The following is a 27,672-nucleotide window of genomic DNA, read 5'->3' as shown; positions in this document are numbered from 1 at the left end:
GGAAGGCTGGCTTCTCCTAATTAAGGTAATAAGGTATCATTCTAATCATTTGTTTTTGAGGCATATGGGCCTAAGAATGCACTTTGGTCGTCGGTTTTACAGGCATAGTGCGAGCTTTAGGCTGGAGGAATTCGGTATTCTTAGCTTGAAATGAAGTTGTTGGTTTAATATGAAAATTGGTACGTCTGAATACACCCTCAGAAGCCGGTGCCTGCACAGTGGCTCCGGACCCATCCAAGGTAGAGACATCCACAGGTTCCATAGTCTAAGAAGCATCTTGTGGCATACTGGACTCCGAATGGGTCTCAGTAGAGGCCTGGGAATCTGTAGTAGTGGGTATCAGAGGCTGCGAAAGTGCCTCACTGAGTACCGGACTGGTGACTAGCTTAAAGGAAGCATCGTCAGCAGTTTTGGACCTATGCGGTCTGTCTCTGAATTTATCCTTGCATTTTTTTGGAAGATCGGTAGTCGGATGGCTTAACAAAGCCATTTAGGAGTATGGAGATCGCAATCGAAAGTATTTAGCTACAAAAATAGCCAGACGAATAGTTTGGGTGTTGAACAAGGCACAAAACTGACAGCGAGGGATGTCGTGGTCTGGGCCTAAACAGGTGACACAGTAAGAATGAAAATCTCTATGAGGTATTTGCTTTCCACAAGCAAGACAATTGTTAATTTTTTCTGACATCAGTTAGAGCAAGAAAAAAGGATCCCCAATGGAGTACTTATCTTTTTGAAGACTTCAGGTCTGAAACTCGAGAAATGAAAATTTCAGGGGTCGGTTGACCGGCACTTGTGAACTGCTTCTGCTTTGGGCACCGCACGGCAAGAAAGACTGAGGTAATGGCATCGACTGCATGTTTTATACCCCTGACAACTTGACGTCATGGAAGAAGCAACAGCATCCGACACAGAAATCCAAAGACTTTGGTATTCAGGCTGGCTGAGGGCTACCTGCAAGCAGATAACCCAAATGTGATGACTGCAACAGTGAAACACGAAGAACATCTGTTTCATTGTTGCATAAAGCTTGGCATTAAATACCATAGTTCAGGTTACACTACAACAAAGATAACCATGTGAATGGTCAAATGCAATTCAAACTGAATATTTCACTGTGCACATTTTAAGATAGATTTGCCTAAACTCTGGATTAATTTTTTTCCCTAGAAATAATTCCAGGGAAATGTTATTCAGAGGCGATCTCTGCCTAACATATAAAGCTATGTAAAAACCCAGAGCTGTTGGGCATGCTACACCTAAAGAAATCTCAATCCCTCCGAGCTACACGCTCTAGGGACCTAAACCTTGTCACCACAACAAACAGGACACGCTGGAGGGATAGATTCCTGTCCCAGAGACTTCCTATACACTGGAACAAGCTACCCATCTATGTCAAGCAAAGTTCTTCATTAGCACTCTTCAAGAAATTCTTGATGAGTGGATGGGAAATACACCCCGGGAATCACTTCTGTGTCTCTGCTGGACAGTGGCACAGGAAAATAACTTTCTTGTGTGGCGTAAGCTATGGAACCTTGCTGGCTAGGCTTACGTAGGCCCTTGGGCCGATAGCCTAGTACCTACATATGAACCTATGCGGGGGCAACTTTAGTGGCACACCAAGCTGTGATTTGTTTGATGGCTTCTCTCAGAGAATGTGCAGTACATCAGCAGGAAAAAGCATTTGTAAAACTCAGTGCAGACTAGTCAATGACACATGATCTGCAGACTGTCAAACTTGGCAGTTTTTTCAGGTGTTCCATTCTAAGTGAATAGAAGTCTAGTCTGACAACAAATAGTAGGGCTACTTATTCTGACAATCTGTGCTCTCATAGTGCACTATGGGACAGAGTTAGCCTTCCAAAGGAATCAGGATGTCTGCCCGCATGAGGACAGACAAGGATAAAAAATAAAATAAAATTAGAAATGAGTACTTATTTTGCTGCAGGCATCTTTGGGGGGATAAAAACATGTTTTTCATCATTTGCCAATAGTGGCTCTTTAAATAAAAGCATTTCTTTAAGAACAGAGAGGAACTCTTGTTGTATTAGCCAAGGAAGTACTGGTGTCGATTTAAAAGAGCAGAGAGAAACTCTGCTGTATTAGTTAAAACAGTTTTGCTTCATAAAAGTAGCTGAAGAAATGAAACGGAGACTATGGAATTTAATGCTGAAGATAGTACAGTTGTGTACACTTACCATAAATGTAGATGTTCGAGTGTCTTCACTGTTGCAGTCATGACTGTAGGGTACTCCCTTGCCGGCAGACAGTCCTCGGTCGGCCAGAATCCCAAAATCTGGGTCCGGCGTCGGCTGCTCAGCCATGCTCCCTGACGTCAGAGCACCAGGAGTACAAAGCTGGCAGCCGACGCCATGTTCTCCAGTTTTTCTTGCCCCAGATGTCAGGTGTTCCAAAATGAGTAAGATCCCATACCCTTTGCAAATGCACCTCAAAAGAAGGGTGAAGAAGGGAGCCACACAAAAGAAAAAATAAGAGGGGACAGGAGGGAGGGTAACCCAGACTGCAACAGTGAAGACACTCGAACATCTACATTTATGGTAAGTGTACACAACTGTACTATGTTCATCGTGTTTCACTGTTGCAGTCATGACTGTAGGGTTGAATCCCAAAGCAGAATAAAAGGGAGGTGGTCATAAAGTAGAGGGGGCGGCTAAAAGGCCCTGCAAAACAGCAGAAGCAAAGCCTGCCCTAGACTTAAGAGTAGAGAGGGAGATTGCAGTGCTTGGAAAAAGTATGCACTGAACTCCAAGTAGCAGCTTCCAAAATGTCTTTGGTAGGAACTCCCCTGAGGAAGGCAGCTGAAGTGGCAGCAGCTCTGGTAGAGTGAGTCCTTATACTCCCTGGGATTTGCTTTCCATAGTGTGAATAGCAAAATCTGATTCCATGAGCAATCCATTTAGAAATGGTCTGTTTTGAAATGGCTTTACCTTGGGAACTTGAAGCATAAGAAACAAACAATTGCTCTGATTTCCTAATGTCCTTGGCTCTGTCCAGGTAAAAACATAGTTGTCTGTGTACATCCAAGGAATGCAAGATCCTTTCCCCCTTATTTTGAGGACTGGGGAAAAAAGTTGGCAAGTGAATAGTTTGATTTAAAGCCCCTTTGAAAACCACCTTAGGCATGAAAGTAGGATTAGTTCTTAAAGACACCCTGCCTTGATGAAAAATAATATAAGGTTCCACAGCCATGAAAGCTTGCAACTCCGAAACTCTCCTGGCAGAGGTAAGAGCTAACAGAATGGCTGTCTTCCAAGATAGAAACTTGATGTCAGATGTGGCAGCAGACTCAAAAGGAGGTAAGGTGAGTTTTTCCAAAACATAGTTGAGATCTCAAGCAGGGATGGGAGGAGATCTAGGGGGCCTTAAGTTCTTCGCTCCTCTGAGAAACTGTCTCATGAGCTGATGGGAAAAGATTGGAGGGTCTGTACTATAATGAGCAGAAATAGCAGAGGCATGGATCTTTATGGAAGAGAAAGAGAGACCCTTATGTAAGAGATCCGTCAGGTAACGTAAAATCAGAGGAATGTTAGGAATAAGAGGATCTGAATCCTGAGCCTGCATCCAGGAGCAAAATCTTTTCCATTTTCCTGCATAAGATTTTCTAGTGCTAGGACGTCTGGCTTCTAAAATGACATCCATAACCTGCTTGGGTAGAAAAGAATGAATCAAAGACCATGGATTAACCAGGCCACCAGGCTGAGAGTTTGGACATGGAGTGCAGAACCTGACCCTGGCGTTGGGACAGAAGGTTCGGAATCTGTGGTAATACCCAAGGGGGCTCCAGACAAAGGTTTTTCAGTGATGGGTACCAAAACTGTCGAGGACAATTTGTGGCCAGCAAAATTATCATCTTGGGCTTGTCCTGTTTGATCTTTAATAACACCCGTGGAAGAAGAGGTAGAGGCGGGAAGGCATACCCAGAGAGGTTTCTCCAACTGAATGATAGTGCATCCACTTTCCAAGCTAGTTCGTGGAATGTCCTGGTGCAAAAAATCTGTAGTTGATGATTGAGGTGGGATGCAAAGAGGTCTATGTGAGGGCATCCCCAGACTGCTGTAATCATCCTGAATATTTCGGTATCCAGCATCCATTCGTGTGGGTCCGACAGGTTTCTGCTCAGACTGTCTGCCAGGAAGTTTTGCTTCCCTGGTAGAAACTGAGCTTGAAGGTCCAGTTTGCAAGCTAGAGCTGTGTTCTATAGATCCATGGCTAGTCTGCAAAGGGGATAGTAATGAGATCCCCCTTGCTTGTTTATGTACCACATAACTGTGGTGTTGTCTGTCCGTATCAGTAGTTGTCCTGGTTGTAGAAGATCCCTGAAGGCCAATAGAGCTTTCTGGGCTAACATTTCCTTTAAATTGATATGCAGGTGCTTCTGATCCTTTGTCCAAAGACCCTGCAGACAGTTGCTCTGAAAATGGGCTCCCCATGCATAATCTGAAGCGTCCGTGGTTAGTATCTGAGTGGCTGGAGGCAGACTGAAAGGTTATCCTATGTTTAGAGTACATGCCTTGGACCACCAAAGGAATTCCTTTTGAAGACAAGGCAGGACGGTGATCTGTATGTCTAAACTGTGGCAATGCTGAGACCACACACTTTTTAGGTACCACTGTATTTTCCTCATATGTAGTCTTGCATAAGGTACGAGAAGGATGCAGGAGGCCATGTAACCCAAAGCCTGCAGGAATTTCCTTGCAGATAGCCGAGTTAAAGTTGCCAAGGTTTTGAAAGTTGAAGCCAGCTGTAATTGTTTTTCGGATGTCAGAAATGCCATCTGGGTTGTTGTGTTTAGAAGAGCATCCAGAAAAGTTATCTGTTGTGAGGGTATCAAATTTGACTTTTTTATGTTTACAGTGAATCCCAGGAACTTGAGAAGATTTTGAACAAATTCTAGATGCTGGAGTAAGACATCCTTGCTGTCTGCCTGAATAAGACAGTCGTCCAGATAAGGGTAAATATGAATTCCCTTGAGTCTGCAATAAGCTACTACTGGAGCCAGGCATTTGGTGAAGACCCTGGGTGCAGTAGACAATCTAAAGGGCAGTGCAGAGAATTGATAGTGCCTCGATTCGGCCTTGAACCTGAGGTATTTTCTGCATTCCTGCCTGATGGGAATGTGTAAATATGCCACCTTTAAATCCAGAGTTACCATCCATGCATTTTTGGTCAGCACTGGAAGTAGCTGCTGCAGAGTAAGCATCTTGAATTTTGGTATTTCGAGAAAAGTGTTCAAGACTGACAGATCCAGAATGGGTCTCCATGAATTTTGCTTTCTGGGGACTAGAAAGAGCCTCGAGTAAAAACCTCGTCCCATCTCTGAAAGTGGAACCAGTTCTATGACTTTCATAGCCAAGAGAGTTTCCACCTGGTTTAAGGCCTCTAACATTGATGTTTTGGAAGATCCGGCCATCCGCTTGGTCTTGGTAGGGTATGAAAATGGAATTTGTAACCTCTTGAAACCACATCCAGAACCCACTTGTCTTGGGTTATACGAGTCCAATTTCGGTGAAAAAGAGAAAGTTTTCCTCCGAGAGGGGCTTCCAGGCAAGAAGTTCCTGCAGCCCAACCGAGGGAGTCATTGAGCCTGTTTCCTATGAGCTTGCGACCTGTCCTCTCCTCCCCTAGGGGTGGAAGCAGCCCACTGTCTTGGTCTATAAGAGGCTTGCGTTTGAGGCCTTCCTCGGGAGCGTCTGTGTCTACCCCTCTGAGGCCTGTCTGAATTGGGAAAGGACCAATTTTTAGTAGGCCAATTCCTACTAAATCTGGGTGGCTGTACTTGCAAGAAATCTTTAACCGTTTGCATGGATTTTGCCTTGTCCTCCATCTTCTTAATCACATCTTCAGCCTTAGGACCAAACAAAACATTATGCTCAACAGGAGCATCCAATAACTTAGCTTTTACTTGATCTGGCAAGTTTTGTTCCTTTTACCAAGCATGCCTTCTAATGACTGTACCAGAGGCAGCAGCCCTACAAGAAGCCTCCAAGGCATCAAATCCACAGTGTAAACCATGCTTCCCAACTTGTTCAGTGGCATGCATTAAATCATGCAATTCTTTATCCTCTGCACAGGCGGAAATGGAAGTTAGCTTTTGTTTCAAAACAGACAGAAGAAATTGCTGGTATTTCAGCATATGAAATTGACAATGGGGTTTTTAGCAGTAGCGGCCTTAACCCACTTAGGGCCCTGAGAAATGGTTTCAGGATCAGCAGAAGGGTTCTTGTATAAAAACTGTTGGGAATTAGGAACCCTATAATATCTGTCTGGCTTAACAGGAGCTGGAGGAAAAGAGTCTGGAGTTAAGTTAACCTCCGAAAAAGCATCATCCACAATATCCAAAATAGGAGGGATAGCCAGGGGTCTATGTTGGGGAAGAAGAAGAAAATCCCTAAGTCTTTTCTTAGATTCCGAGTACTCCTGTCCTTCCCAGTGAAAATGTTCCCTCATTTCATGTAAAGTTTCCCCAAAAGAGAAATCCTCAGGGGGAGAAGTTGAAGGAATGGATTCCTCAGCATCAGAATCCTCATAAGGAGGGAAAGAATATTCCTGGTCAGAAGAAGAAACTGAAGAAACAGAAGCCTGATCAGAGGAGTCATAATACACTTCCTGCCTTGGCCTTTTATCTGGAGGGGGATGTGAACCCCTAATCATAGTAAGCAAGTCCTCCGCCATCTTAAGTAATTGTTTCTGAGACTTGGGTGCCGGATCAGAAGAGGCCTGGGCTGCAGTCTTTGATTTGGAAGGAGTCTTTGGCTTTGTCTTTGGCTTTGCCTTTATCAGAAGATGAGTAGGCCTGAAAACCCCTTCGGAAGCCGATACCTGCACAGCGGCTCCGGACCCATCCGAAGGAGCGTTGTCCAAAGGTCCTGCAATAGAAATATTCAAAGGCCTAGTTGGCTCCTCGTGGGAGTCCGTTTTGGCCATCGGTTCCGAAATGGCTGACGACAGGGGCTGTAAAAGTGCCTCACTGACGGCGGCCGAACCTGAAGCTGGCTCTGCTTGTACAATATCGTCCGATTTGGACCTTGGAGGCCTGTCTTTATCCTTGCATCGTTTGTGAACTCCAGAACCGAATCAGATGACATTCTGTAATTAAAACGCCTACCGAAGTAATGAAATGCAAAATCGTACCTTCGTTTAATCGTACGTTGATTGAATCTAGCACAAAACCGACAACTAGCTACGTCGTGGTCAGGGCCTAAGCAAGGAATACAGTAAGAATGAAAATCCTTATGAAGTATTTGCTTCCCACAAGAAATACAATTATTAACTTTTTCTGACATCGGACTGGAGCAAGAAAAAGTTTCCCCAACGGGGTACTTAGCTTTGAGAAGGAGAAGTCGTCTTTGGACCAAAGTACATTTAGAAAAAATTGTCAGGAGTCAGCCGACCGGCAAATGCGAACTGCTATCACCGCATGGCAAGAAAGACTGGGGAACATGGCGTCGGCTGTCAGCTTTATACTCTTGGCGCTCTGACGTCAGGGAGCATGGCTGAGCAGCCGACGCCGGACCCAGACTTTGGGATTCTGGCCGACAGAGGACTGCCTGCCGGCAAGGGAGAACCCTACAGTCATGACTGCAACAGTGAAACACGAACATCATGTGTCCGTTTTGGTTGCCTCAGCAAAATTTTCTTGGGCTAAAAGTCAGGGCCATTTCAGGTAGTGGAGAAATGAAATGGTGCAAACTGCAGGTATGAGAAACCCAGAACAGATACCATATCAGTGTTCTGAAGTCATGGAAATAGGTTCAAATCTTTTCAGGAATGGGATCAGTATGGTATTTAGTAAAGCTCTGCTGTCCTTTCATTTCATCTGTTTAGACTCGATACAAGACACCAGTCTGTCTCCACCCAAAACAAGTGCTTCAAACTGGAGGTCAAATGTGGTGCTGTCGTCTCTGTCATCAAATTATAAAGGATCCACATGAATGCAAATATTGTGAGCAGTGACGTATTTAGTGTGTGTGTACACAACTGTCATTTGTGAATTACAATTGTTTTTTCAATGTATAAAGTAAATACAAACATTGATTTAATAAAGACATAAGTCTTGCTGTATTAGGCTGCTAGGAGTCTGTTTGATTGTTGTTTTTGAATTATGTTGCACATAAAATGAGGGCACTAGTTCAGACTCTCAGGGGGTGGTTGGTCTCTTCATTTAGGGAGAATCCTTTTCCTAAAGCAAGTTCTCAGCAGCTTGTTAACAAACAAGACAGCGACTCAGAAAACACTGGAGGATATGCAGATTTTCTGTGAAGGAACCCAGAAGTCAATGAGCAAGACTTCCCTGAGACAGCACAATAGTGGTATAAGTGATTGTACTCAGCAGTGATGTAAGAGGTTGTAAAGTTTTTTCACCAAGAACAGCATGAAAGTTAAGTTCTGTTCATCACACAGTGCGTTTTCTAGGCTTGGTGACCCTGCTGTACTGTTAAAAAAATACACGCACACACACACACACACACACACACACACACACACACACACACACACATGTATGTATTTATTTATTGATCTTTGATTACCAAGAAAGTCCAACTCGATAGCAGTCCATTTTCTGCAGAAGCCTGGGGAGAATGCTCCAAAGTATTGCAAAACATTTTAAGAGCGATAATTTTAAAATCTTCAAAATTAATACAAAAAACAACTATAGTTTAACTGGGTCTATATTATATTATTGCACACTTACAAAAGCGAACAGTAAATAATCAACCCCATGTAAGCAAAAGCTTACAATGTCTAAACCTCAGAACAGCGTTTTTTTTCCAAGGGAAAAAAAAATCGCTTTTCCGAAATAAAAAAAAAAAAATACTTTAAAACATTATATAATGTGTGGGGGGGGGGCTGTGACCCCCACCCCCCCTACTTAAATATACAAACTCAGAGCGCACAACAGTGCCGAAAACGGCAAAGTAATACAAGTGGCCAAGCTAATTCTTTCCCAAGGAAAGAATTCGCTGAAAAGCCGCTTAGTTATTTTGCCTTTTTGCTCTTGTCAGTTCGATCAAGAAGCATTCAACAAACTGCGTCTGCGATCTGGTAATAGGAACCCATTTAAATAATTATATCAAATTACATATAACATGAAAACATTGGTACAAATACAAGTGATATGACAACTTAATATTTAGAGAAATTTCAGACAGCTTACAGAGAAATTAAAGGTAAGTTAGTACAGACAAACAGGAAATGCAATATGAAGCGAGAGAAAAACAGGGAAGACAAATTGATAGAAGTACGAAAGTGAGTGAAGAAGGGAGAGTAAGGAGATGTAGGTATGAATAGGGACTTGTTCACATTTAGGGATATAGTTTATCCTGCTGTTGATCAAGGACAGAGACAGCTACTGGCTAGGAAGTGTTTCAGAATGTTTTGAAGGATGGGAAGGAGGGTATTTACCTGATGTATACAGGTACGGAGTTCCAGGCCTTAGCAACATGGCACAAGTAAAGACAATGTCCAGCAGATTTGACAGGTTTGTGGAAGATAAGGGTTTTTGGTCTATGAATCATAATGACCAAGTGGGAACAGAACTGTGCTGAATGTTATTTAGTGCTGGACAAGCAGATGAATGATGATAATTTTACAGGGGGCAAGAAGCTGAGTATATGTTAGCTGATGGGGTACTTAACCAATTTAGCCTTTTTAGTGCTACACAGTGGTGGGATCTGACAGGGATATTTACTTCAAATTTAGCAACTTTGTTATAGCATTGTTCAGGTTTTGATTTTTGTAATGCCTAAAGGTTAGTAAGGATGGAATTGCCACAAGGAAGTGTGTGTGTGTGTGGGGGGGTGATAATTAGTGGCAAGTGGAGCTTTAGTTGCGTTGGTAAGAGTCTTTGGCTCTTGTAAAGCATTTTTAGTTTTTCTTATGCAATTTTGAATGTGCAGGTCAAATTTAAGATCATCATCCAATATCATCCCTAATAATTTGTTATAAGAAGTGACTTCAATAACTGTATTACTGAGAGAGGGGACTTTAAATTTTGTTTTTTCATGAGAAAAAAACTGGGGTGAAAAAATAGTAATTTGTTTTTCTATGGTTAAGCATGAACTGTGAGTTACAAAGGCATGTTTCAGTGTCTGTTAAAGCTTCCTGAGTAATTTTTTAGTGTTGTGCCATGTGCAAATAAGGGTGGAATCATCTGCATACTGTATTAGGGAGGCTTATGTGGATGTGTGGAGGGTGTTGGTGAGAATGTTAAAGGATAGAGCCTTGTGGTGACTGGGAGGTATTGAGGGAGTGCAGTGCCATTTTACTGACTGAAACCTACTGGATAGGTAGCTTCTGAACTGTAGAATGGTGAGCGGAAACAAACCTAATGAGGGTATTTGAAGTAGAAATTGCTGTGGCAAACTGTGTTGAAGGCTTTAGACAAGTCTAGAAATAAGGAGGAGACTAGTTTGCCGTTATCTCTAGCTTTATTGACTGTATCTATACAGGTTAAGAAATAAGGAGGAGACTAGTTTGCCGTTATCTCTAGCTTTATTGACTGTATCTATACAGGTTAGAAATGCAGTGTTAGTACTATGGGAAGGGTGATATATCAATAGCTTTGTGATGTATAAAAACATTTTACATAAATAACCATACAATCACAGCTTATTAGTATTCAAAAATGTGCACGCTGATTGGTCAGCCCAACCATTACATTGATGTATTGTTTGATGTGTTAGTTTCATCCTACCTACTGTTTTTAAAATCCAATGTCTCACACTAATTAAAGCACCATAAGTGTATTCCATAGAAACTACAAATACATACAGCCATCATACTCAGCTATCTCTTCTTCCGATATCACTGCTCCACTTTCAATGAAATCTTTAATGCAGGATAACAGTTGAGGCTTTACATCTTCCCAGTCAAAATTATCTTCCTGTGAGCAAGGAGAAAACAAATCAATTCAAGTGAATATGCAGATAAAAAAAATTAATAAATGCAATCATGTAATTTTAAGACACGCGAAAATGTACCTTGGTAACCGTAATGAAGTCAGGTCCAAAGAAAACTCGCTTCACTCCATTTATTTCAAAGAGTTGTCTGAAAACAGAAGTAGCATTAATAATGCACCACAGAAAACACATCTACTTATTGGTTTCCTTTACGTCAGAACTGTAGATCTTAATCCATTTTTGGTTTTATCCTCACCATCCTTACTAAAAGGGTATTGATGCAAGCATCCATAAAGCAGTTACAGCATTCTGGTCTGATCATTTACATTTTTATGAGTTCCAAGGGGACTGGAAGGCTAACCAATGGTTAGACTGAAGTATCTGAGCTCTTAACTGCAAAGAATTAAGGAAACAAATGGAAGTCAGAAAAAAAAAAACAGTTTAAATTTGGAGACATTTACCTGGCTGTTAGAAAGAGTTAATGTGTGTTCCACAACCCAAACTGGAATAACTGGATGGTGAACTAATTTGGTTGACTAAAAGGTGCACACAATGCCCAGAAACTTGATTACTACGCCAGAGAAAGATGACCTTTTTTACTTTTTTTGGAGGGGTGGGATTACAACTGTAGAACAGTGTTCTTTTTCTGCTCTCATTCTTTTGAGGCACCATTAATCTCAGCATTTGTTTTTACTCAGCTTTTTAGTGGTCAGCTTTTTTTCTGGACTCAGATTATTTCTCTGCACTTAAATAGCGTTTTTTAAAAAGTAAACATATAAAAAAATGCCTGAGGTGGTTATATACACAAATACTTGTGAAAGGTTACTGTCACAGATACTTATTATTTTGTTTACAATCTGTAGTCTCAGTAGTTCAACAGGTAGCATTCTTGCCTATGGTGCAGAAAGCTGGGGATTCTATTCCCACATCAGGTAGTTAGAGTTGTTTTTCCATGGCTGACACTGAAGTGTAGCATAAAGAAGTTGCTGCACTCCTGAGTACTCTATCCTTCAGATCAGATGTTAAACTGAGACCACATTGGTGGCAGCTCAGAGGAATGAAAAAAATCCCATGGCACTTACTGAAAAGAGAAGAGGAAGTTCCCAGGCAACCTGGCCAAATTTCCCCTAGTCAGTATGAATACCACCTTGTACCATCCCTGAAAAGAGGCCACTGGCTTAGTGGGACTAACCCGGTCAACAAATTTATTTTTACTTACTATTTATTTGTTTTACACATTGTTGAACAAGTTAGTCCCACTGAAACAATGACTACTTTTTAGGGTAGTATTCATGACACTTAGGTATTATAGATTAGAAATACTAGTGTTACATATGTGGCAAACTGAGTGGCACCACTACTATCAAAACCGTATGAGACATGGCACAACTGTTACCAAAAGGTGAAGCAATAGCTTGAAAGTGCACAGAAATCCATTTCAAAAATTAAGCCATACAGTATACCCTGTCTTCAAAAGCATAAGGGGAATATGCACTACAGTCGTGGGTATACACTTCCAACCTCCACACCCGGACTGAACTGAACACTGGCCATTTACAAAGCTGAGTCTTTAGCCCAGCAGTCCCAGGCCATTATCTCACTGCTGTCTCTATGAACCAACAACTTCCAACTGTACATTAGCTCGTTAACTGTCTTTCAAGTAAGGTATTACACACACACACACACACACACACACACACACACACACACACACACACACACACACACACACACACACATATCCAAGGCAAAGCTGGCAGAATTCTACAATTCCCCATGTTTTCTTCCTGTTGCAGTGTAGAACTGCCACCACTCAAAAAAAACTGCCACCACTCAAAAAAAAAAAGTCAGAAATCTGCTCAAGAATTTGCTGAAAAAACAAGCCAAATATGAAATACACCAATTAATATTGCTTTCATTTGTAGATGGTTTGAGCAATCTTGTGTAAAGGAGTATGCTACACGTTGTGCTAACTGTGGCATCCCTTCTCTGGGCCAGTGATCAAGGAGCCTCAATCCTAACCACCGACACCAGTGGGGAATGTTTACTGAGAAAAAGATAGAGAGACACAGTATTCCCTCTGCATGAAGTACAATTTCGCTTAAGAGCATGCAGGGAATGCACACTCCAGCCTAGGGCTGGGCTTTGTCTCCAGGCCCCAAATAAGACTCCCCACTGACACAGCTATAGAGTTAAGTCCTTAGCCGGGTGTTTTATGCCAAGTCCTCTGCCACCCTCTATGTGACATCAGTGCTTTCAGTGTCCCTGTTCAAAGCAGCTGACACACACACTTTCTTTGAGGATTTTATTTGCACATGCACACAAATCCTAGCAAAGGCTGGCACAGCTTACCTGCTTTGCCACCTCCACCAAGACTATAAGGCAGATACACTGCCACCAGAACACCCAAAGCCAGCTATTGTAAGGCTCTTACCAGGGTACCTAATTACTCTTAGTAAAATTAATACTAATACAAATGGTAATGTTTGACCAAGTAGGAAGACCTTCAGGAATGTGGAGCCACAGTGGCACTAAATATATAAATGCAATTACACAAAAGTTAAATATTTTCTAAAAGACCAGCCAATGTATACACACATTTAATAATAAATGTAATAGAAAACATGAAAATACTGAATATCTAATTTACAACAAACACCAGAGTTTGAATTACAGGAAACAAACACAGACAGAAAGACTCAGACAGATACAGAATAAAATATGTAGCTAATCTCCCTATATTTTCTTAACTGACTGAAGAATTACTGTTCCCTTGTTACTTACTAAAGCAAGGCAGGATGAAGATAAATTAGTGTCTCTTGTCAGGTCTAAAAACAAAGTGCATCTAACATATCCCCCACGAGTATTGAAATACAATTTCAGTGCCGACTATCACATCTGGTAACCTGACTCTGTGGTTCCCACACTACCCCTCACTAGCAACTGGGCCAGGAAGTGGCACAGAGGTTTCACAATACACACACAGAACTTTGCTAAATACAAGCATTTGGAAAGCTATAGAACAATTCCAACACTTCCACCCTTCCCGCAAAAAGACTTTTCACAGACATTGTGTCCCTGGCTGCATTCAGACGTGTGGGACAAAATCTTTATGGCCTCAACCAAGTCATTTAATTTCAGGCTATTTTTCTTAAGGTTAGCTGGGTTGGACTTAACCCCTTTCCCTCCAGTATCCTCCGTTAAATTATATACATTTAATCCATTACAACAACACAGTCTGACATACACGTATACTTCTTTTCTTTCCTTTCCAGCAGGGCCCATTTGTTGATACATTTTTAACACAAGCAACTTTACACATACATTTTTAACACAAGCATCTGTACAAATCAATATGGTACTCAAATGTCATATAATTCTTTAGAAAACTCCAGCGAGCATATGTTAAACCTGCACTGCCCTACTCCCCATGGCACAGCTGGTACTACCTAACATCAACACATCTCTCCACCTTTGAAGACTCAAGCTAGCTTTTCAAGTGACCCTGGAGAAATATTGCTTGACAAATGGACCTGACTGGGAACCCATTAACCCATACCCTGTCACAACAGCCCATCTACATTGGCACTGCTGAACCCACTATGGTGTTGCACAGTCATATCATATGCCTGCAACCCTAGGCTCCACCTTAATAACTTGGCATTTTGCTGGCTGGCTTGATGTAGCCATATTAAGGGATTGTGGTCTGTAACTCTCAGTGAATTTCCTTGCATACAGATAGGACTGAAGTTTTTGCAGTGTCCATACTATGGCTGGACATTCTTTTTTTTGCACCTCCATAACATTCCTCCCTGGTTTGGAGTCCATGGCTGAGATATACAACAAAGTGCTCTTCTCCCTCTGAGGAAAACAGAGTACAGCCCCCACCCCAATGTTTTGAAGCACCCATCTGTACAACAAATTGTTTGCTGTAATCTGGACTGGCTAATATGGTGGGTCTTCCCAAAGCCCCTTTAAAGTTTTGGGATGCTTGCTCACAGGTTGTAGTTCACAAACCATATCTGGCCTGTGAAGGTAGATGAGTGTCTCTTGTCAGATCTAATAACAAAGTGCATATATCACATCTCCCACTAGTATTCAAATACAATTTTAGTGCTGGCTACAGAACGACATCACATCTGGTCACCTGACTCTGTGGTTCCTACACTACACCCTCACTAGCAATTGCACCAGGAACTAGCACAGAGGTGTCACAATGCACACACAGAACTTTGCTAAGGCTTAATACAGCATCTGGAAGCTATAAAACAAATCCAACACTTCCACCCTTCCTGCAAAAAGGCTTTTCACAGACACTGCATCACTGGCTGCATTCAGATCTGTGAAATAAAATATTTAAAGCAAGTCATTTAATTTCAGGTTAATTTTCTTAAGGTTAGCTTGGCTGAGCTTAACCCCTTCCCCTTCCCTTCCAGTTTCCTCTGTTAAATGTTTTATATATATATATATATATATATATATATATATATATATATATATATATATATATATATAAATAATATTTATACATATATATCTAAGACATTTCACCAAATGCACTTTTCACCGAAAGCACAATTCACTGGAAACACATTTCACCGAAACACATTTCACCGAAAGTGGTATATGGCCTTGCCCTCACTGTAGTGCGACCCTGGAGTTGGCATATATATAGTGGGGGGGGGTGTGGGCACCGCCCCCCACATATTTTAAATGTGTGAAACTATATACATGCATACCTGCAAGTGCAATATATTACTCTTATCCAAACATGATATATACTTTAAATATGTGGGGGACTCCCCCCACACCCCCCGATGTGGGGTGCAGTGCCCTCCACACCCCCTACTATATATACCAACTCCAGGGTCGCACTACAGTGGGGACAAGGCCATATACCACTTCGGTGAAATGTGTTTCGGTGAACTGTATTTTAGGTGAACTGTGCTTTCGGTGATTTGTGTTCGGTGATATGAGTTTTGGTGAAATGTCGATCCATTATATATAATCAGTTATAAGAATCTGACATACAAGTATATTTCTTTTCTTTCCAGCAGAACCCACTGTTGATACATGTTTAACACAAGCAACTTTGCAGATACATTTTAACACAAGCATCTGTACAAATCAGTTGGTATTCAAATGCCATAATTCTTTACAAAACTCCAGCTAGCTAGGCTGGCATATGTTACACATGCACTGCCCTACTCCCCCTGGCACAGCTAGCACCACCTCACTACCTCGCATTACCACACTGAGTAAATAATGAATACCCTCTTTGCAGATTAACAGTAATGCATAAATATTTTTATAACAAATAAATACCAAACACAAACGGTTAACAGTAAATTAAATAAACTCTGCTTACCAACAAGGTTTCTGAAAACATATCAACATCTATTTTTCTTGAATCCTGAAAAATCACCTTTGAGTCCTTAAAGATGTCTTTGTAGCAATTATACCCCACTGGTGTTTCTTCTTTGATCTCCAGATATAGTGGCATAGCTTGTTAACGTAACAAACACATTTAAAAGACATTCCCTGTCTTCTGACAAAAGTTCTACATTCCTATCGTGAGAACACACATTGCAGATAAACACGAGAGACAGAGGTAGAGAACACATGCTCTTTGTTTGGCATTATCTCAGTTTTCTTTTAGCAGTGCATTACCCTTGGCTTCAGAAAATGCACTAGAATATTTAGGAGCAGTGTTGTATTCTTTACATATCTTGGTGTGCTGTGTTCTTATGATATGATGTAAATAACAATATAAATACTACTACTATAATTATAAATGGAAATAATACTGAATTTTACAAGTCCAGACTAAATTAAAACAAGCAGGCAGTTGATGATAACATGTTCAAATGGAAATAATGTGAAGGAAAAACATCAACAGTGAGTTATCAGTAGAGGTTAAAGGTTTGCAGAGTTGCTGTGGTTGGTAGGATTTCTATCATGCTTAGGCAGAAAAATTTAAGGGTGCATTACTATAAGAAAAAACGGGTAGTCAAGTCAATATACAGCAGATGAAATGTTTCTTAGAAAAAAAAAAAAGAGAGTAACATTCGTGCTTTGCATATTATGATGGTAGGGAAACAACATCCAAGATTTTGCTCTCGATTAAACATGTAAAAGTTATACGGCTTTGACAAGTGCTGTCAGAAGTGCTACCAAACTACTAGCACAGTGTGGAGGCTTAAATAGTATGCTCATGATTAAAAAATATAATGCCTTAGCTGTCAGAAGTACTAACAAGTGGAAAACTGATTTTTAAAGAGCAACACAGACAGCAGCCTACAAAACTTTGCTGTTGATAAAAAAGATCAAATAAATAAGGTGCCTAAAGCATATGAAAACTGAATCATACACTCAGTCAGCAGAAGTTGTTTTTAGATTGTGTGTATCAAACTCCCCTTGTCTTGTGTGAGTAATTGCACTTGGCTAATTCCATTAGAAGAGAGAATCACTGTTACCTTGGGCAGAAGAGTCACCTCCGTGATCTTTGGACAGTCCTCCTGAATCTTCAGAATGACCCAGAACATCAGTGAAAAGAGTGGAAATGCATACAGGAACACTTCTGTCCAAGGGAATAAAAAAACGTCGTCTTCTAGGCCTGCCTACAAGGACTGCTTGTGCAAAATTTGTTTAGTTGATGGAGAAGAGCAGATCTCTATGAAGTACTCCCACAACTGGATTAAATGTTGAAAGATCCTCTCATTAAATTTCCATTCATGAAGGGCTGCTCTAGTCTTGTTCAACCTGTCTGAAACTATAATTCACTCTGAAGGAATGTTTGAAGCTTGGAGGGTTAATCAATGCTTCAGAGGGACATCCCAAGCTACCAAAGCCAGCCTGCATAGAGGCAAGACCAGGTGCCCCCTGTTTATGTAGATCACCACTGAGGTATTGTGCTCATGTACCACATTACTGAGGTGTTGTATGTAATACCCTGCACAGCTCCGGTGATCCATAGATGAAGAAATTCCACAGCATGGGTCACAGCTAATATCTCTTTCACATTTACTTGCTTTGGCCTGTCTATTTTGTTCCAAAGACCCTGCACGTTTACCATCTGTGAAAACAGCACCCAAAGCAAAATCCAAAGTGTCTGTTAGAACATATTTATCCAGGATTGGAAGGGAATGGGACACCTGGATTTAGCAAAATCTATTCTTCCCACCAAAGCATAAAAACCCAATACTGGAATTTGAAATTCCAGGATTTTCCTCGTATACAACGTGGCAATAGGAACCACCGTAATCACGAATGTCATAAACTCTAAGAGTCCTGAATTATTCTCTGGCTAAAGTCTCAGACTGACTAGAGAAACTCAATAAAACTTCTGCATACAAGTCTACTTTCTCCAGAGTTAGGAATGCATTTTGCAGGGGATGAATCTCAAAACGTATCCTACAAAAACTATTCTTTGGAAATGAACCAAGGGGATTTTTGACTGCTAATTTAAACCTCAGGTTAAGAAGGAGATTTGTAACCCATGTAAGGGACTCTTGAAGCATTGAAAAAAAGACAGCAAAGTCATCTAAATAAGAAAAAATGTGAATGCCCTTCAGCCCATAATACTATCTCTACAGCTAGACACTTAGTAAAACACCCATGGAGCTGTAGATAACCCAAACGGTAATGCAGAGAACTGATAATGTGACACAGATACAGAAAACCTGGGGAAAGCTCCGAACTCTGTGGCAATGGAAATGTGATCTTTCAGTTCTCCAGTTACCAAAAAACTCTCAAGAAGAATGACAGACAATATGTCTTACAAGGTCAACATCTTGAACTTTGTCAGTTTCACAAACAAGTTGAAAAAGAAAAGTTCAAGAACTGGTTTCCAGGTTGCATTCTTCTTGCTACCAGACACCAGAAACATTCTTGAATAAGTCTCCTCCCTGTCTGGTTTAGGGACACAGGTTCTAGGACTCCTAAGGAAAGCATGTGATTTAGAACCAGTGGAAAAGGTTCTGTCTGGCCTTGAAGATGAAAAGGAATAGCCCAAAAAAAACAGGACAAGTATTTCTAGTGCCATTTGTAACCTTCCTCAACTGCTTTAAGAACCCATTTGCCTGATACAACCAAATGCCAAAGGGGAAGACTGAGAACCTGTTTCTGAGTCAGAATCAAGAAAGTGGTTTCAGTCTTTTTAATTTCTCCAAAACTTTTGGGTTTCTAATACCATGACGGGAATGGACCACATTCCCAAGTCAAAGTATGATTAAAGTTCATGAAATTAGTATTATCTCGATCTTTGATGATGGCCAAAAGTGCTCTTCACAGCACCTGCAGTGTGCCCAGAATGGACTCCTCCTGCAATTCATATAGAGTTACATGTATCTGTAACATATCTAAATACGTCTCAATTCTTTTTATGAGACCTGTTGCTCCTACTACTACTGGAACTATCTGGGTATCCTTGCAGATTCTTGTATTTGATAATTTTGTATCTCTCTGTATGGAAGACACTGTAATCATTGGGTGTAGCAATACCAATATCAATTAATTCCAAGAAAAGCAAGTGTCAAAAAGAACCAGAACCAAAAAAAAAAAAAAAAAACACGCACACTGTATAACACCAATTCAGAGAACAAGCTGTATAAAAACGAACGATACCACCACAAAGCTCGAGGGAAGCTGGTTTATTAACATTTTCAATGCACATACGTTTTCGTCCAAAAGACTTCATCAGACAATACAATGTGTACTCCCTAGATTACCTTATATACCACCTCCTGAAATGGTCAACCTATCACATCTTTATTCCAATTAGTAGTTCAATAAAAAAAAAAGAAGTAGTTATGTTCTTACTATAACGTTCCATGTGAGTTGTTCATCTCGCCTTTGTTCTTACACGTGGGTTGGCCACTTTCCAAGTTCAAGATCTTTCAGTAGCTCGAGGCACAGCACCTATCCCATGATGCTCTCTGATTAACCCTCAGATCTAGTTTGCTGAATCCAGCAAAGGAACAGCCTAACATACACTAAATATCAATATGTGTATAAATAAAAAAACATATACGTACAGTTAACCACAGGAAGAAAGTCTGGTAGAAGAAAAGGACAGTAGACAAACCAAACCAGACCTCCAGTCGTAACCGGTCTTCAAGAACCCGGAGGGGATGGAGGGTGGGAAATGTAAGAACAAAGGCGAGATGAACAACTCACATGGAACGTTATGGTAAGAACATAACTTCTTTATGTGAAGTTGTTCAATTTCGCCATTTGTTCTTACACGTGGGTAGCATCCCAAGCACCCAAACCCTGGGTGGCTCATGGGAGTACATTCCTGGGAACAGTGGAACCAAAAAAAGCTCTGTCCCTGGACGCCCTGTCCACTTTGTAATGAGTGATAAATGTATGTGGTTTTGATCAAGTGGCAGCTGCACAAATGGTGTCCACAGGCAAACGAGCTGCGTGAGCTAGAGATGTGGATACCGCCCTAGTGGAATGAGCTTTCACCTTGTATTCTAAGGTCTGATTAGTTGAAGAGTATACAAACGTTATGCAATCTGATAAACATATACACAAGGTAACTTTAGACACAGATAGCCCTTTTTTGTTATCAGCGTAGGAGACAAAAAGCTGTTCAGATTTTCTAAAATCCTTTGTTCTGTCCAAGTAAATTCTCAACTGTCTGTGGACATCAAGTTTATGTAGCATATACTCCATTTTGTTAGAATGGTGTCTGAAAAAAGTGGGCAACTCAATAGACTAATTCAGATTAGTCTCGGAGCAGACCTTCAGAAGAAAAGAGGGATTTGTCCTGAGAGACACTCTACCAGGAAAAAATACAAAGTAAGAGGGCCTAATAGAAACAGCTTGAAGTTCAGAAACTCTTCGAGCTGAAGTAATAGCCACCAAAAATAATGTTTTCCAAGATATGAACTTTAAGGGGCAAGAGGATGCAGGCTCAAAGGGGGGAAGCATCAGCTGAGATAATATTAAATTTATAGAATGGGATTTTCTGAGAAGTATTGATCAAAAGTTGTTCAGAGATGAACTGATTCTGTCACCCTGGACATCCAGGGCTTATTTAATGTTATACCTCATACCATAGGACTCGAGTGGTTCGAGGAAGCACTAAGGTTTAAGGGGAACATTCAGCATGAGAAAGTCTGTTTATATCTAGAGTTGATGGAATTAGTTCTTAGGAACAACTTTCTGTTTTTTGATGGAGAGTTTTTCCAACAGGTGAGTGGGGTAGCAATGGGAGCAAGTTGTGCTCCCATGTACGCCAATTTGGTACTCTCCACTTGGGAGGATAAATATATACTGAATTCGCCATATAGTCAATATTGGAATTATTATTGTCGATACCTGGATGATATTTGTATTTTTTGGGTGGGACCTAAAGAAAATTTGCTGTAGTTTATCGACTACATTAATCATACCACCACATTTTTAAAATCTTCTCACATTTCCCAGAGAAGATTTGAATTTTTGGATGTTTTGTTAGAAAAGACTGGAGATTTAATATGTCAAATCCAATGTCTTTAGAAAAAGCACATTTTCTAACTCCTATCTTCACTATACAAGTGCACACCCCATTTCCCATAAGAGGGGAATAGTGAGGGGGCAAGTTATTAGTAGTCATCGCATGACATCTGATGACAAAGATTTTGATGTAGAATGTGGGAAACTGAGACAAATGTTTTTTTGGAAAGAGAATACCCCCCATCCTTTATAGAAGAGATTATGGATGAAATAAAAAAAGACAGACGTAACAAGTTTGCCCCAATACTAGGGATGTCTTTAAATCAGGAGGAGAAGAAGTGCAGGATTGACCAGAGTGAAATCAACTGGAGTAGTTAGTGTATCATACCTAGCAACAAGATGTGCAACCGTTTCAAATTCTTTACAAAACCTGCATTTGTCTGTTTCTCCAGAATGTTCAATGGACTTTGTAAACCAATGTGTACATAGTCCACTATCCTGGGCTGCCAATATTAACCTTTCAACTTTTGTCTTAAATTCCATCATTCCTGCATTAGATTCTGATCAACATGAGGTTGTTACAGGAGTTTTCTGCACTTGCAACTATATTTATGCATTTTCCAAATTTCTTGCCTTTTTATCCGACCCTTTGCCTTATATTCTTTCTTTTGCTTTCTGGCACATTCAGTTGTTGTCCAATTTTTATCTACTTCTGGTTTGATTTCCATTCCTGCTTGACATCAATATGCTTCTGCTAAACTAAGCAGAAGTCATCTTAGACTTGTTCTCCTCGTACTTTAAAACTTTCGCTCTGTTTGGGTCTTGTGAGGTCAGCAGATATGTATGCAGTTCTACAATTGCAGATGTATACATGTAATCAATTTCAAGGAGGTCCATCCCTCCTTCGGAATGGGGAATATATAATCTTGGTATACACTGACTTTTATAAATCATTTGGTAAGCATGCAGCATTTTTTCTTGTTTTGCTGACCAACTGATCCAGTATGTTTTGAGGCAGTCAATCACCACAAAACTTCACGTTAGAACAGGAAGAGCAAACTGATTTATAGCCAGGACTTTGTTCCCAAATGTCAGGGCTGTTTTCAGTACAAATTTTAGTCTTCTAAAGTATTCCTTGCAAAGTTTTATTCACATTTGTTCATGTTTTATTGTTGATCCTTCATCAGTTCCCAAATATTTATACACTCCCTCTTGCTCAAGTTCTTTTAGATCACATTCCTGTCCCAGACTAACTTTCTTGATGTAGCAACTTTCCTGCTTTCAAGATTGCTTTTGCACATTTATCACAGCCAAATCACATCCTTATATCTGTGCTTTCACTTCCTCATCTGATGAGCTATGCAGTTTTAAATCATCCACACCTCATCTGATGAACTACACAGTTTTAAATCATCCACAAAAAGATGACAAGATATCTTTACACAGTCATATTCTGGGAGCCAAATTGTAGTCATGACCTAATCTTGTCAAGTAGACAGTTTAATGGGTTAAGGGTAAGACAAAAGAGCAGCGGTGACAAAGAATCACCCTGGAATATCCCCCTTTGAATTTTTATCCCTGGGATAATAACTTGTCCTTTATCATGGCTTAGCTGCAAAGTGGCTTGCCATTGTTTCACGGTCACTGTAATGTAATCAATCAATGTAGGGTGTACCTTATACATTTTTAAGCACTCCTTTTATCCATGAATGTGGAATGATGTCAAATGCTTTTTTGTAGTCTATCAATGCCATACTTATATTCTTCCCCTTTTTAGAATTCTCCATTATGGACTTTAACAAATGATCCTTTGTTCCATATGACTTATATTGCCATGATTCAGTTTTCTTCTAAATGACTATCAAATATATTGGCATCAATTCCAGTGTAGAGTTTATACATCATCAGAAGGCAAGTTGCGGGATTATTGTTTTTAGGATATCTTGCAGGTTCACTTTTAAGGAGAAGTATCATTTTTCCTGTTGTTAACCAAGTTGGAGTGCACATATAAATAGTTCTTACACATGGCTAAACCTTCATGCAAAGAGGTTAATACATTTAGCCAGAAGTTAGGTACTGCATCTGGGCCCGAGATTTTTCAGTAAGATTTTTTCTTAATTTTGTTTAAATTTCTCAGGCTGTTATTTCATCCCTTTTCATATCCTGTATATCTGAACTTCTTATTCTTTCTTGTACTTCTTCTAGCCAATAAGCATCTTTATATGTTCCAGATATTTCTCACAAAATGGGTCTACTTCTACTTTTTTTGGTTGTCTCTTATTCCTTTTGCCTTGTTCCCAATTCTCTATAAAAACTTTGAGTCATTAATAAATTGTTTATTTTAAGCTTTTCCTTTAAATGTATCTGCATATCGTCTAACTTTTTCTGCCTGTTCTGATATCTTAAGCTTATTATTTGCAATAATGTATGCTTGATCCTAGAATGCTCTAATACTGCATGTTGCTTTTATCATGTTTATCTTTGATTATTTTTGTTGCTCTGTTCCCTCTTCTGTACGGACACTTCTTGCCTTAATTGCTTTATTCAATACTTCCACGACGTCATTTGATTTTTCCCTTTCTGCCTTGTATTTTTGTGGTAGTTATTAATTTAGCTGCATACTACTACATCCTATTTACTTCTGTTATATCGCAAGAGGGTTGGGCCTCGGGCTAGCAACCCAACCCCGTAAAACCCATACCTGCTACGGGATCGAGTGCCGAAGGTCATTCATTGCCAGATGTGCTGATCACAACGGAGGGAATCCAGGATCCAGGATATCGCAAGAATTTCTACGAACAGTTTGATTACTGTGTTCACTTATTTTATCAAACTTCTAACATTTTGGGTATTGTTGACTTTCTGTAGTTAGTTTCTTTCATTGATCTTAATACGTCTATCCATCTCTATTAGACAACTATTCCCTTACATAATTTTCTTCTAAACCAAGAGCACATTCGTTGTTCTTTGTCTACTGCGGGTATTTATAGTAAGTTCCATAACATCTTCCTGTACCACATTCTCTTCAGTTTCATCCTGTGTCATCCGTTGCTCTGTCATGTGGGAACTCCCTGGCCTATCACAACACAGCACTGTGTCAGCGTTGCCACAGCTTCCTTTTCCTTCCCTTGCTGTGCTACTATAACTTCAGTTTCTATTTCTTTAATGTCTCCATTACTAATTCTTTTTTTTCTACTCCACCCTTTGTTTTTTTATTTTCTGTACTGCAAAATTTTCCAAATCCGGATGGATGCCTTTGTCTGTAGTTCTCTTCAAATAACTTTGTTGTTGCTTTTTTTTCTTTTTTTGTACTGATTAGTTTTGCTTTCTCCTTAGTATAAATATTGCACCACATTAAATATCTTGTTCATTCCCCTTAGTATAAATATTGCACCACATTAAATATCTTGTTCATTCCTATGTCCATATTTCTTATTCAGATGTCTCCTGCGCCCCCTGTTTTTCCTTACTTGGGGGACTCATTGTTCCATCATGGGCCAGTCTCGTCTCCTGAACCTCATTGACTTCTTTGAATCAGTCTCCAGAGCTGTGGATGAGGGTAAGGCGGTCCACACAGCCTATCTGGACCTCGCCAAGGCCTTCAACACCATCCCCCACTCTGGAATCACAGATAAACTTACTAAGCTGGGCATTGATCCCTACGTCACTCGATGGGTTGCCAACTGGCTTACTGACAGAGCCCACACTGTAAAAGTAGCTGACTCCAAATCCAGCTCCAGACAAGTGGAGTACCTCAGGGTTCAGTCCTGGGACCGCTCTTGTTTGGCATCTACTTCTCTGAAGTACAGGCCAACACTAAGGGACTCTGGCTAACAGAGTTGGCAGATGACGGCAAACTGGGAGCCATTACTGAATCCCCAAATAATGTGGATATTCTACAAAAGGGGCTTACAGAAAAAGATGCTTGGTGCCACAGCCATGGGCTCAAGCTCAATACCAAGAAATGTATAGTTATCCCCTTTGGGAAAAAACATGTACCTATGAATTATCACATAGGTGGCAGTACACTAAACACCAAAAGTATGATAAGAGACTTCGGGACACAGGTGGACAGTGGTCTCACCTTCAATAACCACATCGCCACAACAGTCAGGAAATCCTATGTGGCACACCTCATCACTAAGGGCTTTTCATCCAGAAAAAAGGAGGTCATTGTCCCACTGTGCTTAGCCCTCATTAGACCCATTATAGAACACAACGCCTCATTTGGTATGCACCTCTCAAGACATCTGCAACAAATGGAAAGGCCTCAGAGATACCTCACTAAAAGAATCACAGGCCTAAAGCAGATGCCCTACGTCGACCATCTAAAATAAAACCTCCAGTTATACTCTGTCACATATCATTTACTCAGAGCTGATCTCTGCTTAACATACAAGGCCATGTCAAACCCAGAGCTGTTGGACATGCTACACTTAAAGAAATCCCAATCCCTAAGAGCCACACGCTCCAGGGATCTAAACCTTGTCATCACAATGAACAAAACATGCTGGAGGGATAGGTTCCTGACCCAGAGACTCTCCAGACTCCAGAACAGTCTGCCCATACATGTCAAGCACAGCGTCTCTTTGGCCCTCTTCAAAAGGAACCTTGACGATTGGATGGGAGACAGGAAATTCACCAGGGTAATCACGTCAGTTGTCCTGCTAGACAGGGACCAGGGAAGTAAATATTGTGGGAAGAAATAGCCAGATAATTGTTATGGTTATTCTTGTATAGGCCCTAGGGCCGATAGCCTAGTACCAACCTATGAACATAACCGGTCAGCTTCAACTTTGAAAATGGGTCTCAACTCAGCTACCCCATGAAGAACTCCCCAGTGAAACTTCCAAGGCCAAAGGAGTGGTTCTCCCAGGCCCAGACTGATACTGGAACAGCCTCACCGACTTAGCACTTGGTGTCAGCAAGGGCTCCTTAGTACCTAATTGCAGCAGGAGAAGGAGAAAAAGGACCTGGACAAGACAGACAGATCTGTTCACTGGTAAGTGTAGCTGGAAGGTGGTTGGAAGGTAAGTTGTCCGTAAGTGTTCACGAGCACTACGCACAGTTACTTCCCTACACCAGTCCCAATTTCACAAAAAATACACAGTATAAAAGCAGCACACTTTTACCAGAAAAAAGTTCCCCAAAATTCAAATAACTCGCCTCAGATAAAAATATCTAATCAAATACGCCATTTCCAGTAAAACAGTAAACGTGTTACCAATACCGCTCTTCTTAAAGGGGATGTAGACTGAACTGCAAAGTGAGAAAACAGCAGCCTGGGTTTGTGTGTTTAGGGGAGCCAGAGACTTTGGAAGACTGGTCAGTCACTATATTCTTGGCAGGATATAACCTATATAACTCAGGCTTCTGCAGCAGTGATACTGATAAACATCTCAAATAACGGTTTTCCAGCCTTGGCCCAGTCGTCCTGCCTAATGTCTCCTTCTCTAGGCAAAAGACTCCTCAAAAACAAGCTAATTAAGTCAATCTTTGAAAGTCAAAATTAATAGACACTCAGTATGAAGAAACACATAACTGTATCCTTTGGAAAGAAGGCCACCCTTAGAAATTACACATTGATAATGCATCCCAAAGAGTACCAGGGTTAAGGAATTTGGGAATCTAAGTAGACAGTAACCTGGCCTTTAACCATCACGTGTCTACAGTGGTGAGAAAAATCATTCTATGTTGAAAAACTTATAAATGGCATCTAGATCCAAAGGTGTCATTGCTCCACTACACTCTGTTCATCTGACCTATCATGGAGTAGAACACATCCTTCAGTATGCATCTGACTGGACATCTGCATCAGCTGGAATGTTCACAGAGGATCCTCAAAAAAAAAAAAAAAAAAAAATACAGAAACAGAACATGGGGAGTAAAGAACATGTCCTACACAGATCGCCTCAAAGCCCTATACCTGTACCCCATCTCCTACGGACTGCTGAAAGATTATCTATACCTGGCCTAAAATTTATGCTCTGATGGACCTGTTGTACATCAGCTAAACTAATAACCTCACCTGCAACATTAATAGGACTTGTTGGAGGGACAGGTATGGGTCTCAGAGTAACACTCCTCTGGAACAAGCTTCCCATCCATGTACAGTGGAGTTCCTCCCTAACTAAATTTAAGTTTAACTTGGACTACTGGAAGGGGAATTGGAAATGTATTCCTGGTCGGGCACCTATGACTCATATGGACAGAGATGGCCTGTAAATGCCCGACCACCCTTCATCCAAACCTATATCCAACCCTTAAAAAACTGCCCTGGAATATGAAACCATGTCAGATACATTTG

General features: G+C 40.7%; 1 protein-coding gene across 2 annotated transcripts in view; it reads right to left on the bottom strand.

Moving 5' to 3' along the window:
- Nucleotides 1-27,672, bottom strand: part of LOC122788849 (NFU1 iron-sulfur cluster scaffold homolog, mitochondrial-like) — a 274,386-nt gene that overhangs the window by 85,930 nt on the left and 160,784 nt on the right. For both annotated transcript variants that reach the window (XM_044055741.1, XM_044055742.1), the window contains exons 4-5: nucleotides 11,001-11,067; nucleotides 10,792-10,903 (exon numbers count right to left, since the gene is read on the bottom strand). In XM_044055741.1, coding sequence (XP_043911676.1) covers nucleotides 10,792-10,903; nucleotides 11,001-11,067 — 179 coding nt within the window. The remainder of the gene's footprint in view (nucleotides 1-10,791; nucleotides 10,904-11,000; nucleotides 11,068-27,672) is intronic.

The sequence above is a fragment of the Protopterus annectens genome, chromosome 14.part0 (assembly GCF_019279795.1).
Source record: "Protopterus annectens isolate FY-2018-M chromosome 14.part0, PAN1.0, whole genome shotgun sequence".
Taxonomy (NCBI): domain Eukaryota; kingdom Metazoa; phylum Chordata; order Ceratodontiformes; family Protopteridae; genus Protopterus; species Protopterus annectens.
Note: the sequence above shows the minus strand (reverse complement) of the source record. Positions and strands in the feature narration are given on the sequence as shown.